General features: G+C 44.3%; 1 protein-coding gene across 1 annotated transcript; it reads right to left on the reverse strand.

Annotated features, from left to right (window-relative positions):
- Positions 1-6,882: 6,882 nt before the first annotated feature.
- Positions 6,883-9,751, reverse strand: TEX51 (testis expressed 51). Its single transcript, XM_087869462.1, has 8 exons — positions 9,550-9,751; positions 9,376-9,450; positions 9,048-9,137; positions 8,787-8,804; positions 8,616-8,699; positions 7,507-7,582; positions 7,376-7,421; positions 6,883-6,957 (listed from the first exon to the last, which is right to left on the reverse strand). The coding sequence occupies exons 1-8, from the start codon at positions 9,749-9,751 to the stop codon at positions 6,883-6,885; spliced, it is 666 nt and encodes a 221-aa protein (XP_087725588.1).
- Positions 9,752-12,210: the final 2,459 nt, after the last annotated feature.

A 12,210-nucleotide genomic window follows, 5' to 3' on the forward strand; every position in this document is an offset into this window, starting at 1 on the left:
CTGAAGCTCTCAGGCTCCAAAGTACATAAAAACACTGCCAGATTCTGAAAAGGCTTTATACATGACTCCCCTACTCATTGGCTGGAACTCTGGTAGATTCTGCCCACTGACCAAGAGGAATGCCACTCTGGAGCCCTGACAGTGGAACAGCTCAGAAACCTGTGGATTCTGGGTGTGTGTGTGCATGCTCCCGTCCCTCCAACACCCCATGTGGAGTGGCAGGACTGTCACACCTCCCCTCCTGGATCATATGAGATCCCCTTGTCCCAGGGCCCCACTGGCACCTGGTGCCATCAGTGTTAGAGGCCAGTGTGTCCCCTGATATCCCACTGTGGCTTTTGCAGGTGTTTTCTTTGCACTTAATAATGCTGAGTATCTTTTCATGTGCTTATTTGGCCCTTGTATATCCTCCATGGTGAAATGTCTTTCTATGTTTTTCGGACATTTTCTAATGGGATTGCTTGAGTTTTACTGCTAAGTTTTGAGAATCCTTTATATATTCTAGACACTAGCCCTGTGTCAGATGTGCAGTTTGCACATCTTTCCTTCCAGTTTGTAACTTGTTGTTTCATCCTCTTCACAAGGTCTTTCATGGGTGAGAGTTTTCATTTTGATAAAGTTCAATTTACTAGTTTTTTCCTCTTATGGATTGTGCTTTTGGTGTTATCCAAGGATTCTTTGTCCAATTCCAGATCCTGAAGACTTACCCCTATGTCTTACACTACTAATTTTAGTTTTATGTTTTACATTTAATCCTATGATGTATTTTGAGTTCATGTTCTTAATAATGCATGAGACTTAAGTCCAGGCTCATATTTGCCTATGGATGACGAATTGGTCAGCACCATTTTTTGAAAAAATAGATATTAAATCCCTACCTATCATCTATCATCTATCTATCTATCATCTATCTATCATCTATCTATCTATCATCTATCTATCTATCTATCTATCTATCTATCTATCTATCTATCATCTATCTATCTATCATCTATCTATCATCATCTGTCTGTCTATCATCTATCTATCATCTATCTATCTATCTATCTATCTATCTATCTATCATCTATCTATCTATCATCTATCTATCATCATCTGTCTGTCTATCATCTATCTATCTATCATCTATCATCTATCTATCTATCTATCTATCTATCTATCTATCTATCTATCTATCATCTATCTATATCTATCTATCTATCTATCTATCTATCTATCTATCTATCTATCTATCATCTATCATCTATCTATCTATCTATCATCTATCTATCTATCTATCATCTATCAATCATCTATTATCTATCTATATCTATCATCTATCTATCTATCTATCTATCTATCTATCTATCTATCTATCATCTATCTATCATCTATCATCTCTATAGATAGATATATATGTATTACTTCTGACACCTATTTACTTATTTATTTACTTATTTTTAAATGATTAGTGAAATCTTCTTTCATAGTAATTGCAGAGTGGTTAACATACACTGTAATATTAGTTTCAGGTGTACCATATAGTGATTTAACAATTCCATACAACACATGGTGCTCATCCACAAGTGCCATCCTTAATCCCCGCCACCTATTTGACCCATTCCTCCAGCCACCTCCCCTCTGGTAACTATTAGTTTGTTCTCTATAGTTAAGGGTCTATTTCTTGATTTATCTCTCTTTTCTTTTTTTGTTTTTTTCTTAAATTCCTCATATGAACGAGATCATGTGGTGTTTGTTTTTCTCTGACTTATTTTACTTAGATTATACTCTTTAGATGCATTCATGTTGTTGTAAATGTCAAGATTTCATTCTTTTTTATGGCTGAGTATGAAGTATTTTTAAATGAGTAACATCATCTGGACCTGGAGGCACTGGATGGGAAGGTGCACTGAGGATGCCAAAGCATGTGCAGCCCCTGTGGACTTCCTGCTGTAGTCACCAGCTGTTAGACAGCTGTTGGTGATGTGGACCCAACAGCCTGAGCTGATGAAGTCATCACCTCCCCCCCCCAACTAACCCAGTCCCTACACACACCCTCAAACCTGGAGCCTCCAACATGCCCCCACCCATAGGTGAGGGTTTTTCCTTACCAAAGTCAGTCCATGAATCTGGAAGAAGTGACTGCTTCTTCAAAGAAGAAGACACCTACCCAAGTCTACAGGGATCATGAAGAATCTGGGAAACATGACATCACCAAAGGAACAAAGTAAACATCCAGTAATTGACTTCAGAGAAATGCATATCCATGAATTGCCTGACAGAATTCAAAATAATTATTCTAAAGATAGTCAGAGAACTATAAGAGAATGCAGATAAACAATTTAATGAAATCAGGAAAACAATACAAGAACAAAACAAGAAATTCAACAAAGAAATAGAAAAACATATAAAAGAACCAAACAGAAATTTTGGAGTTGAGTATATTCAAAGGGAATGAAAAACAAACTCTTTAAAAAAAAAAGAGTTATCTATTAATTTGAGAGAGAGAGGTAGAGAGAGAGAGAGAAGAAGAAGTGAGTGGGGGGGAGGGAGAAGTGGGCTCCCCACTGAACAGAAAAACAGATATGGGGCTCGATCCCAAGGTCCTAGGATCATGACTTGAGCCAAAGGCAGAAGCTTAGCTGACTGAGTCACCCAGGTGCCCCCAAAAACAAACTCTTGAGAAGATATCTTCATTCCCTGTTTATTGCAGCATTATTCGCAGCAGCCAAGACATGGAATCAACCTAAATGTCTCCCAACAGATGAATGGATAAATGGATAATGGATATATATATATACATATATATATGTGTGTATATATATACACACACACACACATGCGCACACACACATATATATATTACATTTTCTTATAATATGATAATATAATATATATAAAATAACATGAATGTTCGTGTTATTCAGCCATGAGAAAAAAGGAAATCCTGCCATTTCCAACAACGTGGATGGGTCTTGAGGGCTTTATGCTAAGGGAAACAAGTCAGACAGAAAAAGACAAATACTGTATGATATTACTTATGAGTGGAATCTAAAAAAACCAAACTCATAGAAACAGAATAAAATGATAGTTTCCAGGGCTTGGAGGTGGGTGGGGGAAATGGGGAGATATTGGTCAGAGGGTACAAATTTCTAGTTATGAGACAAATAAGTTCTGGAGATCTAATGTGCAGCATGGTGATAGTTAAAAATATTGTATTATATACTTGACAATTCCTAAGAGAGCAAATCTTAAAAATTCTCACCAGAAAAAAAAAAGATGATAATTATGAGATGTGATGGAGATGGTAGTTAATGCTGTGGTGGTAATCATTTTGCAATTTTATAAGTATTTCAAAACAACACATTATACCTCCTTAAACTAACACAGTGTTATATGTCAATTTTACCTCAGTAAAGCTGCAAAGAATACTTTTGGGTGCATTAGTCACACATATTTTAAAATTTATATCAGATAACTCTGATATCTGGATCATTTGTAGGTTTGTTTCTATTGCTTGATTTTTCTCTTGATTCTATTTTTGGTATGCTTGTTAATATTTGCTTGAATACTGGATATTGTAAATGAAGCATGGTAGTGGCTTTAGATGATATTATTTTCCTTTAGAAGATATTTAATCTATCCTCCAGCAGTGATATACAATAAGAATAGGTCTCTTTAATTTTGTCAGTGGCTGAGTTCCATGCTTTGTAAGGATTGGTCTGACTCTGGTGTACTAGGCTATCACCAACCAATACCTTGGTTTATTTATTAAAACTTTTCTTCCTATGTGGGTCACCAACTCTAATTTTTATTTCCCTAGTAGGAAAATCTCTGATAAATTGCATTTCAGATCTTTTCTGTTCAATTTCTTTGTCTTTGGGCCTGTGCTGTTTACGAACAGGAATGCTCTGGGAGGATGGGGACAAACATATGCAATGCATTTGTTTGCCTTTTCTGCACCTCTGTACTTTCAGGGATCTGGACCTTTCGCATTCTATCTTGGCAAAGTAGAACTCCACGTTTCATCTCTTCAGTCCATGATATTGCTAAAAGCTCTGTTGGCTTCTCCACACTTTGCAGGCACCTGCAGGACAGCCCCCCCAAGCCTCTCAGTCTGTGCTGCTGAAGCCCGGAAGTGCCAAGGGGAAGCTCACTGCAAGATAAGGGCTCACCACAGAGACCTCTACTTCCCTCTGGGATCTTGGATGCATTAGAGATGTGGTGCCTTAAACAGACTTTTTATTTTGTTTTGCTCCTCTGATGTATTTTATTTTTAGTTACCCTTAATGGTCATGTTGGTGTGCTGTAAGCTGCTCTGTCATAGCTGGAAGCATAAAGTCCTCCAGAGCCTATATTTTGACTAAGATTTACCTGACTCAAAATTCCTTAATCTTCCTGCTCTAGCAGAACTCAAATACCTACTTTTCATGCAAATATGCCCTCAAATAAAAAAATCTGTTGATAAGAGATATACATATACAGACACACAAACTCATAAATTATATCCAGGGTTTTCTATTTTCATTGCATGCATCAGAAAACAGTTGCTCTGGATACTTTTGAAGTAATGGTTAAGTCCCAATTTAAATATAAATAGGAAAACAATATCACCACCATCAAAGCCTGGCTTTTCCTCTGTCCTAGGTGGCAACCAGCTTTCACAGACACACAGAATCACAGTTTCCTGGAGGTCCATTACTACTGCCCAGGGCTCTGGGTCAGTCATTCAGAATGGTTATGAGGACATCCTCACCATTTGGCTATAGCTATGTCTTTATGCTTTCTCCAAAAGCCTTACATCTATGGACCCTTCCTCAGTTTTGTGAGGCAGGGAGGGTCTGTGGAACTGGATGGAGGAGACATCCTAGCTCCCAGCATGTGGAGCCAAATATGTCTGGGCATAGCTACCCTTCCCCTCTCTGGATTCCTGTCCTCTCCCTAGGACTCAGGCCTGCCACTGGCAAAGCCCTCCACTACTTCCCCCTAGCCCTCCCTGCTTACCTGCTTTAGCTCCTTTTGGGCCTGGGTGCCTCTGTGGGCCCCACTTCTCACCGTCCTCTTACCTGGGCCTCTCCCTTCAGCCATAACACATTTCTTGGAGTTGACCGAACCTATCCAAGCCCCTCATACCTCTGCTCTTCTGCAACACCAAACTTTCAATGAAAACACTTCTCCCTCCCTTCCCACCTTCAGTGGCGTCTCAGAGTTGAAGACACCACTTTATTTTATTTTATTATTTTTTATTATTTTTTTAAAGATTTTATTTATTTATTTGACAGAGATAGAGATGGCCAGCGAGAGAGGGAACACAAGCAGGGGGAGTGGGAGAGGAAGAAGCAGGCTCATAGAGGAGGAGCCCGATGTGGGGCTCGATCCCATAACGCCGGTATCACGCCCTGAGCCGAAGGCAGACGCTTAACTGCTGTACCACCCAGGCGCCCCTGAAGACACCACTTTAGGGGGGCCTTCCTGTATCCCCCTGGCTGGGGGCTGGAGATGCCAATGGCTGGGGACTCACAGTTACCCTCGGGCTTTGGGTTCCCTATCCTGGTTGACATTTATGGTCTATATACATCTTGCCTCAGTCTCTTGCGGTCCCCCCACTCCCGCCAAAGGAGCAGCCCTTACGGTGAGGTGGTGCTACTGGAGTCAGGTCACGTCTTGCCTGGGCACTAGCTCTGGAAGAGGGCCACCAGCAAGGCCTATGGAGACAAGAGGGCTTGTTTTAGGAGCTAGGCTGTGGGTCCTGGAAGGATTTCAATGGACGGAGGTGAGGGGAAGGGATGAGGGCATTATATTTTGACCCAAAGCATGAGCAAATGTAGGAAGGCAAATATGAATTCAGTGGGCACCAGGGTCAGGGCACACCAACCTGGCTGAAGCATAACATCCTCCCTGCATGCTCAGATGGGGGAACAGATGCAGAAGGGGGATCCCAGAACCTTAGCATCAGAGACAGGACTCGAGTCCAGGTCCTGGGCTTTTCTTGTCCTTAGCTCTCTTCCCAGACCTGCTTCCATTCAGCACCCAGGAGTTGACCTGCTGACCAGGGCTCTGGGCCTGGCAGTGGCTTCAAAGTAGCCAGATAGGTCCCATTTAGTCTCAGAGTAGAGCCTGAGCCAAAGACAAGAGGCTGGGAGCACCAGTGAGGAAGGGCACAAGGTTGAGGGGAAAGGGCAGAGCTGTGCCTGGAGGACTCAGAGGTTCCACTTAATCTGGCAGCCTTAGGGGCAGACAAGGAAAGGGACATGGGGATGGAGGAGGAGGAGGAGGTAAAGCCGCTTCCCTCCACCCTCCTCCACCCCATTCCACCCCACTACCACAGACAGAGTCAGGGAAGCATTCATTGCTCGCAACACCAGATCCACTGGAGACCTGGGTGTTCCCAGGGTGGGCATCTTGGCCAGGATGTGGGGGAGGTTCTGAAGTAAATGTGACTTGGAGTTTGTTTTCTGAGGCCTGTTCTGCTAGTCCCTGGTCCTTGAGCTGCCCTCTCACTGCCTCTGTTCAATACCTGGTCACAGGGACCCAGGCCATCTCTGCCTTCATCCCTGGTGCTGGAATTAGGTAAGGCTGGACTGAGCCTGTGGAGTTGCCACTGTTAGGACCAGAGCAGTAGGAGAGGGGTGTTTCAGGAGGGGAAGGATGGTAGGCCAGCAGAGGGAGGCTGAGAGGAGGGAACAAGCCACTTTGGGGCCTTATGGGGCAGTTCTCAGTGCCAGCTGCATCTGTCCGGGCCCCACAGGAAGCAAATGCTACAGTCCACCAGAATAGTAGAAAGATGTTTTAATGAAAGGTATTTACCAGGCATGGGCATAGGGAAACCACAAGGCAGAGTGTGGTCTTTTGGGTCACAGAACTGCTCCCACCCCAGGCTGGAAAGTGTCAGGGAAGGGACAGTTACTGGAACTCAGAGATGAGGGAGCTTCCCGATAGCACCTGCAAACTTGGTTCAGACAGTGGACTGCCAGGTTCCTGATAAGAGAAGAAGAAGGGTATTTCCACCCTAACCTTCTGCATGCCCTTGTCTCTGTCCCTCTGAACTCCTGCTGACTGAACCTAACCAGGAGCAGAGAGCAGGAAGGCCATGTTGATTGTCTGTATATGTAAGGGAGTGTGGTGGCCTGTGGTGGGGAGAGGGTCGGCAGAGGGACAAGGACAGCTATAGGTGGAGGGCACCTTGTGGAGATTTGATGGCACTGGGTCCTGGGCCCCTGGCCCTGGGTGTGTGCTCACATTAAGGGGGGATGGGGGCACCCAAGCCCCAGGCTTGATCCCACTCTGCTCTGGATGTCACACCCTGGGAGCCAGAGTTGGGGCCTTCAGCCTTGCTACCCCAAGCTTTCCCTCTTCGGGAGACCTACATTCTGGCAGGGGTCTCCATTCCCCGTACCTTTTCTGCTTCCCTTCTCCTCTTCTCATGCCAGAAAATGTACCATCTGGGCCAGGAAACAGGGTGGAGATGGGTTAGTCAAGGAGTAGGTTTGTCTTCCCTGGGGATGCTAGGGCTGGAGAGTCACTCACCCACTTCCAGCTATGGCTGCCAGAAGCAGAATAATGCCAAGGCTCACAACCCACGCGAAGGTACTCCGGGTCCTGGCTGGGGGGTGGAAAAAGGAGAACCAGGTGTTTGGGGGGCAATGAGGGCCATCTGGGCCCAGAGAGGCTACATTCTTTCCTCCTTTTATTTGTCCACTCAGTCATCTGTTTAAAAACACTTACTGAGCACCTACTGTGTACCTGGCATATATTTTAGAGACACAAGGAAGGATGATGAGCCTCAGGGTGTGGGAGCTTGTCAGGGAAATCTTCTTACGAAATAAGACTTCTGGCTGGACTTTGAAAAACAAGTATGAGTTCAGTTTTGGTCCTATGGTCAAGTATAAAATTGTGCTTCAGGCAGAGAACACAGAATGTTCAAGGACAGAAGCATGAAGTCATCTGTATGTACAGCATGTCAGCAGCTCAGTGTGTCTGGGGAGGAGTCAGGGGTGGTGGGAGGTGAGAGGAGGGTCTTTGCACAAGACCTTCTGAAGAGGTGGGCTTTATCTGGGGGGCAATTGGGCTACAAATAGGGAGTGTCATAGGGAGATTTGCTCCTTGAGAAAGTTTTTTAGTTGTTGAGTAAGATGTGGCCAAGAATGGCAGGGAGTCCAGTTGAGAGATGTTGGCATAATCCAGGTGAGAAGTGAGGATGCCTGAAGAATGGTGGTGGATATTGCAAAGAAAATATGGCAACACATTTAAGAATTATTTAACAAGATTTGGTGATTGCATGTATTGAATATGGGGGAAGGAAATTCCTGGTTTAGGAGGCTTAGGGATTGTGTGGGGCCATTTGCTGAGATGGGCCCTGAGGGAAGAGCAGATTGGGGGTGGGGGAGTTATGTTTGAATATGCTTTGAGGCCCGAGGGACCTCCAGGAGAGATGTCCTAGAGGCAGGTGGCTTTATGGCTCTGAAGTTGGACATGCAACATCAAAAAATCCCAGGAGTTGCCCTGTTCTCTGGTGAGGATAGAGAGCAAGAAGAGCTTGGGGCTGGGCAGAGAAGGAAGACAATCCAAACAGAGACAACAATGACCCAGTATGGAGTGGGGGCAGGTTGGAGGCAGGATGGCTGGCTGCCACTGACCTGGGCAGACAGTTGGGTCTTCACAGGTAAGAAGGTGTGTCTTGCAGTTGGCACAATTAATGACCTCCAGTGCGGAGTGTAGGTCTGTGAGAGGGGATGGGCAGGAGCCTTAACCAGGGCCATGTTGCCCTCACCTCTCTTCCCCCTCCCTAGGTCCTTATACGTACTCACCACAGGACTTGTTGCAGGCTGCCCAGGAGGATGAAATGGTAGAGAAACTGAGGTGCTGGGGGAGGCAGACAGAGCCATGAAGTGTTGGGGTATCATCAAGAAAGGGAGCTGGGAGAAGGTGTGGACAGGCAACCCATATGTGGCGAGGGTGGGGATTCCTAGGGAGGGCCATGGGAAGGGCTGCAGACTGGGCTCTGCTCTTCTCAGACCTGGGGGAGGTGAAGGGCTGGGTGGTGGGCAGGGGCCAGCTCCACCTCTCACCCTTCTCTTTCAGCATCTTAGACATCTCATTCAGCCTGTTAGTAAATGCCTGTTTCTTGACATTAATCTCTTTCAGAAGTGATGGTTTATCTGAGTGGAAGAGGAAGAGAAGGGTGCTCTCATCACCCACATTTTATAGGTGGAAACAATTACATAATTCAAGGTTGGGAATTCAAGCCAGTTTTTTCAAACAGAAACTGCATAGAGCACACAGATGCTGGGTCTATCACCACTCTTCACCACACATCCCCACCCTAGGCCAGCAGGCCCTCTGGGAGTGCCTTGGGGGGGCTGGGTTTTGTCAACACAAGCCTGGGGACTTTCTCACCATCTCGAAACTTCTTGATGGCTTCATCTACGTAATTGAATAATTTGGCTGTTGCTTCCTCCATATGGTCATGATCTGAGAATGGGATGTGGGATGAAGAGCAGTTGGGGGTATAAGATCCCAGGCCAGGTAAAGGGGCCAGCCTTGATCCCTGGTGTCCAGGCTATGCCTCACCAAGATACCAGGGCTCTAGGAAGACATAATTCGTCTTCAGGAATAGGGAGTGGAGGCTTTGGGAGAGTTCTGTGGGTGGTCCTGGGGTGCCCCAAAGAATCTGCAGGTCATAGTCTATCAATGCAGGCAGTTGTGGCCAGCAGTGGAGGCAGCTCTTCCCATTGATGGCAGGCAAAAGACAGCCAAGCAGGAGAAGCATCATCTTTTAGGGTCTTCCCTCTGTGCTCTTACCACCCTGCCTAGCAGTTCCACACGGAATGATGGTACTCCCTCCCTTGGAAACCACATTCTCTTTTCAGAACAAAAGTAAATTCCACAGGTAAGGTGAGGGCCATAACGTTATGGTACAAAACTAGGCTTTGGTGTCAGACCCAAGTCAAGGTCTCAATATCTTCCTCTGAAAATGGGGTCACTGATGTTCTTGGGGACGATTCTTGTGAAGATCAGAGAAATGGCTGTGCGGTCTTGTGGTTGATAGTCAGCTCTCCTAATGGTATTTGCCATGTATGAAATAGTTCAACAGACTGAAATTTGAGAGGTCAGGAGGGAGCAGCACAGAAAGAGGATTAGTTGTGTAAAGAACCTGAACTACTTTTCCACATAGAGATGGTCAGCTGAGGGGAAGCTTATGGAACATACATCTTTTTCATGGCACATATAAACTAGCAGCTGTCTTGTGCCTGTCCAAGCCAGAGGAACTTAGACAGCTATTCCTACAACAGTGTAGACAGACTGTAGACAGAGTTCCAGCCTGTAATTGGATGTACGGAGAGGGCAGTCATCTTTTGGGCCAGTAGTTCTTATGTGCAATGTGCATTGAAGAAAAACAAAGCTCCTTATTTTTGAGTAAAGAAAAAGCCAGTAGGATATTTGTCACTGCTTAGCTGGTAAGCTTTGTGCCTTCCATGCCATGCTTCTAATAAGCTTCTGAGTGTCTGAGGCTGGATTATGAGCAGCTGAAAGCCACCAGGCATTTCAAGAATGCTTCTTACATGAACAAGAGAAAAAACAATAGCAAGAATTCAAAACAAAAGCAAACAAAAACCATAGGAAAAAGAAAGGGTACAAAGATATGGTGGGAAGCAAAAGAAAACTTAGAAACCCATTATTAAAGTACTGCTTTCTCCAGACAAGAAGAGGCTGCTGTGTAAAGGAAAAACAGAATGACAAAGAGTTATTGGAAATTAAAAATATGATATCAGGACTTTAAAAAGATAGAAGTACAGAAAGACAGAGACAAGAAATAGGGAAGAAAAGATAACATTAAATAAGCAATCCATGAAATGAAATTTCCAGTTAATACAAGTTTCAGAAAGACAGAACAGAGAAAATTGAGGGAAAAATTATTTATGATAGAAATTGCATAAGAAGTATATACAAATAGGAATTTTATCTTATAGGGAGAGGAATTTGGAGGATAGGCATCAAGATTTGCCAGAAGAAACAGCAGTCGAATTGGTTAATTCTGTCAGATGGGCTCTGAGATGAGAGAGTGATTCTGAGTACTGCACAGCTGATGCATTCCCAATGACTTTGGATAGTTTTGGGGTTAAGGAATTAGCATACTTTTTTTCTACTGGAAAGGAAGGCCCCAATTCCCCGGAATCAGGGCTGGAAAAAGCAGTGCTCCTTCCACTGATGCCTTGGATACCATTCAGAGCTATGCAATTATGCAAGTCAGTAGCTTACAATGTTTGCCATCACTTGTGAGTGGGCTCTGCCCAGCCTGTGTGAGAACAGAGTATTGACAGAAATGATTCAAGGAAGAAATTTTAGAAAGACATGAATTTCCATATTGAAAGGGCCCACTGAGAAGGTATCAAGGGCTAGGAATAGGAAAAACCACACCAACTCACAGAGAAAAAACAGACCAAGTACAATAATCAGACTTACTTCAGGCTTCTCAAGAGCGATATAGGAAAGTAGTAGACAATGGAGCAATACTTTCATATTCTGAGAAAAATGTATCCATTTTAGAACTCCATACTGAGGAAAACATTAGTCAAGGAGGAAGAAAGACTATTTCAACTAGACAAGGTTTAAAATTAACCTCTGTTACCTTTTCTCAGAAAACTATTGGAGGATGTGCTCCAACTAAATGAACAAAACAAGCAAGAAAGATGATGACATGAAGTCAGGAAATGGAAAATCTAACCTTGCAGAGAGGTGAGGAGAACTTCCATTGTGACAGCTGAGGGACACCCCAGAATGACAAGTGGTCCAAACTATTCTGCTCTCCTTAGATGAAGAAAGGCCTGGAGTGGGTGGCCTCGGTCAGCCTCCTCTGGGTACTGGGTCCTTTTCTGACTTGCTTTGTCTCATTTACTCTCTTCTGATTTTCCCTGGCAGAAATAGTCTCCTCAAAATGGAGGTGGTGATGTTCAATACTCGGGGTTTCGCTTTGGGGGTGAAATAGTCAGAGTAGGTCTTTAGAATGCTTTGGCATCAGACTATCAGGAAACTCCTGCTTAAGTAAAGGGAATATTCTGTAAGATGTAGTCATACTTGATAGAGTTCTACCCTGAGGTTTGGGGCTAAAGCCCTAAAGTGTGCTACATCTTCCTTTCCCTTAGTTTATGCTTGTCCTCTGTGAAACTTGTGAGGGCAGGATTCAGGTGTCAATTTGTCCTTGGCCCAGTACAATCTCAATTCACCCTCACA

This window comes from Ursus americanus, chromosome 1 (assembly GCF_024610735.1).
Source record: "Ursus americanus isolate L20-20 chromosome 1, mUrsAme1.1.p, whole genome shotgun sequence".
NCBI classification, from domain to species: domain Eukaryota; kingdom Metazoa; phylum Chordata; class Mammalia; order Carnivora; family Ursidae; genus Ursus; species Ursus americanus.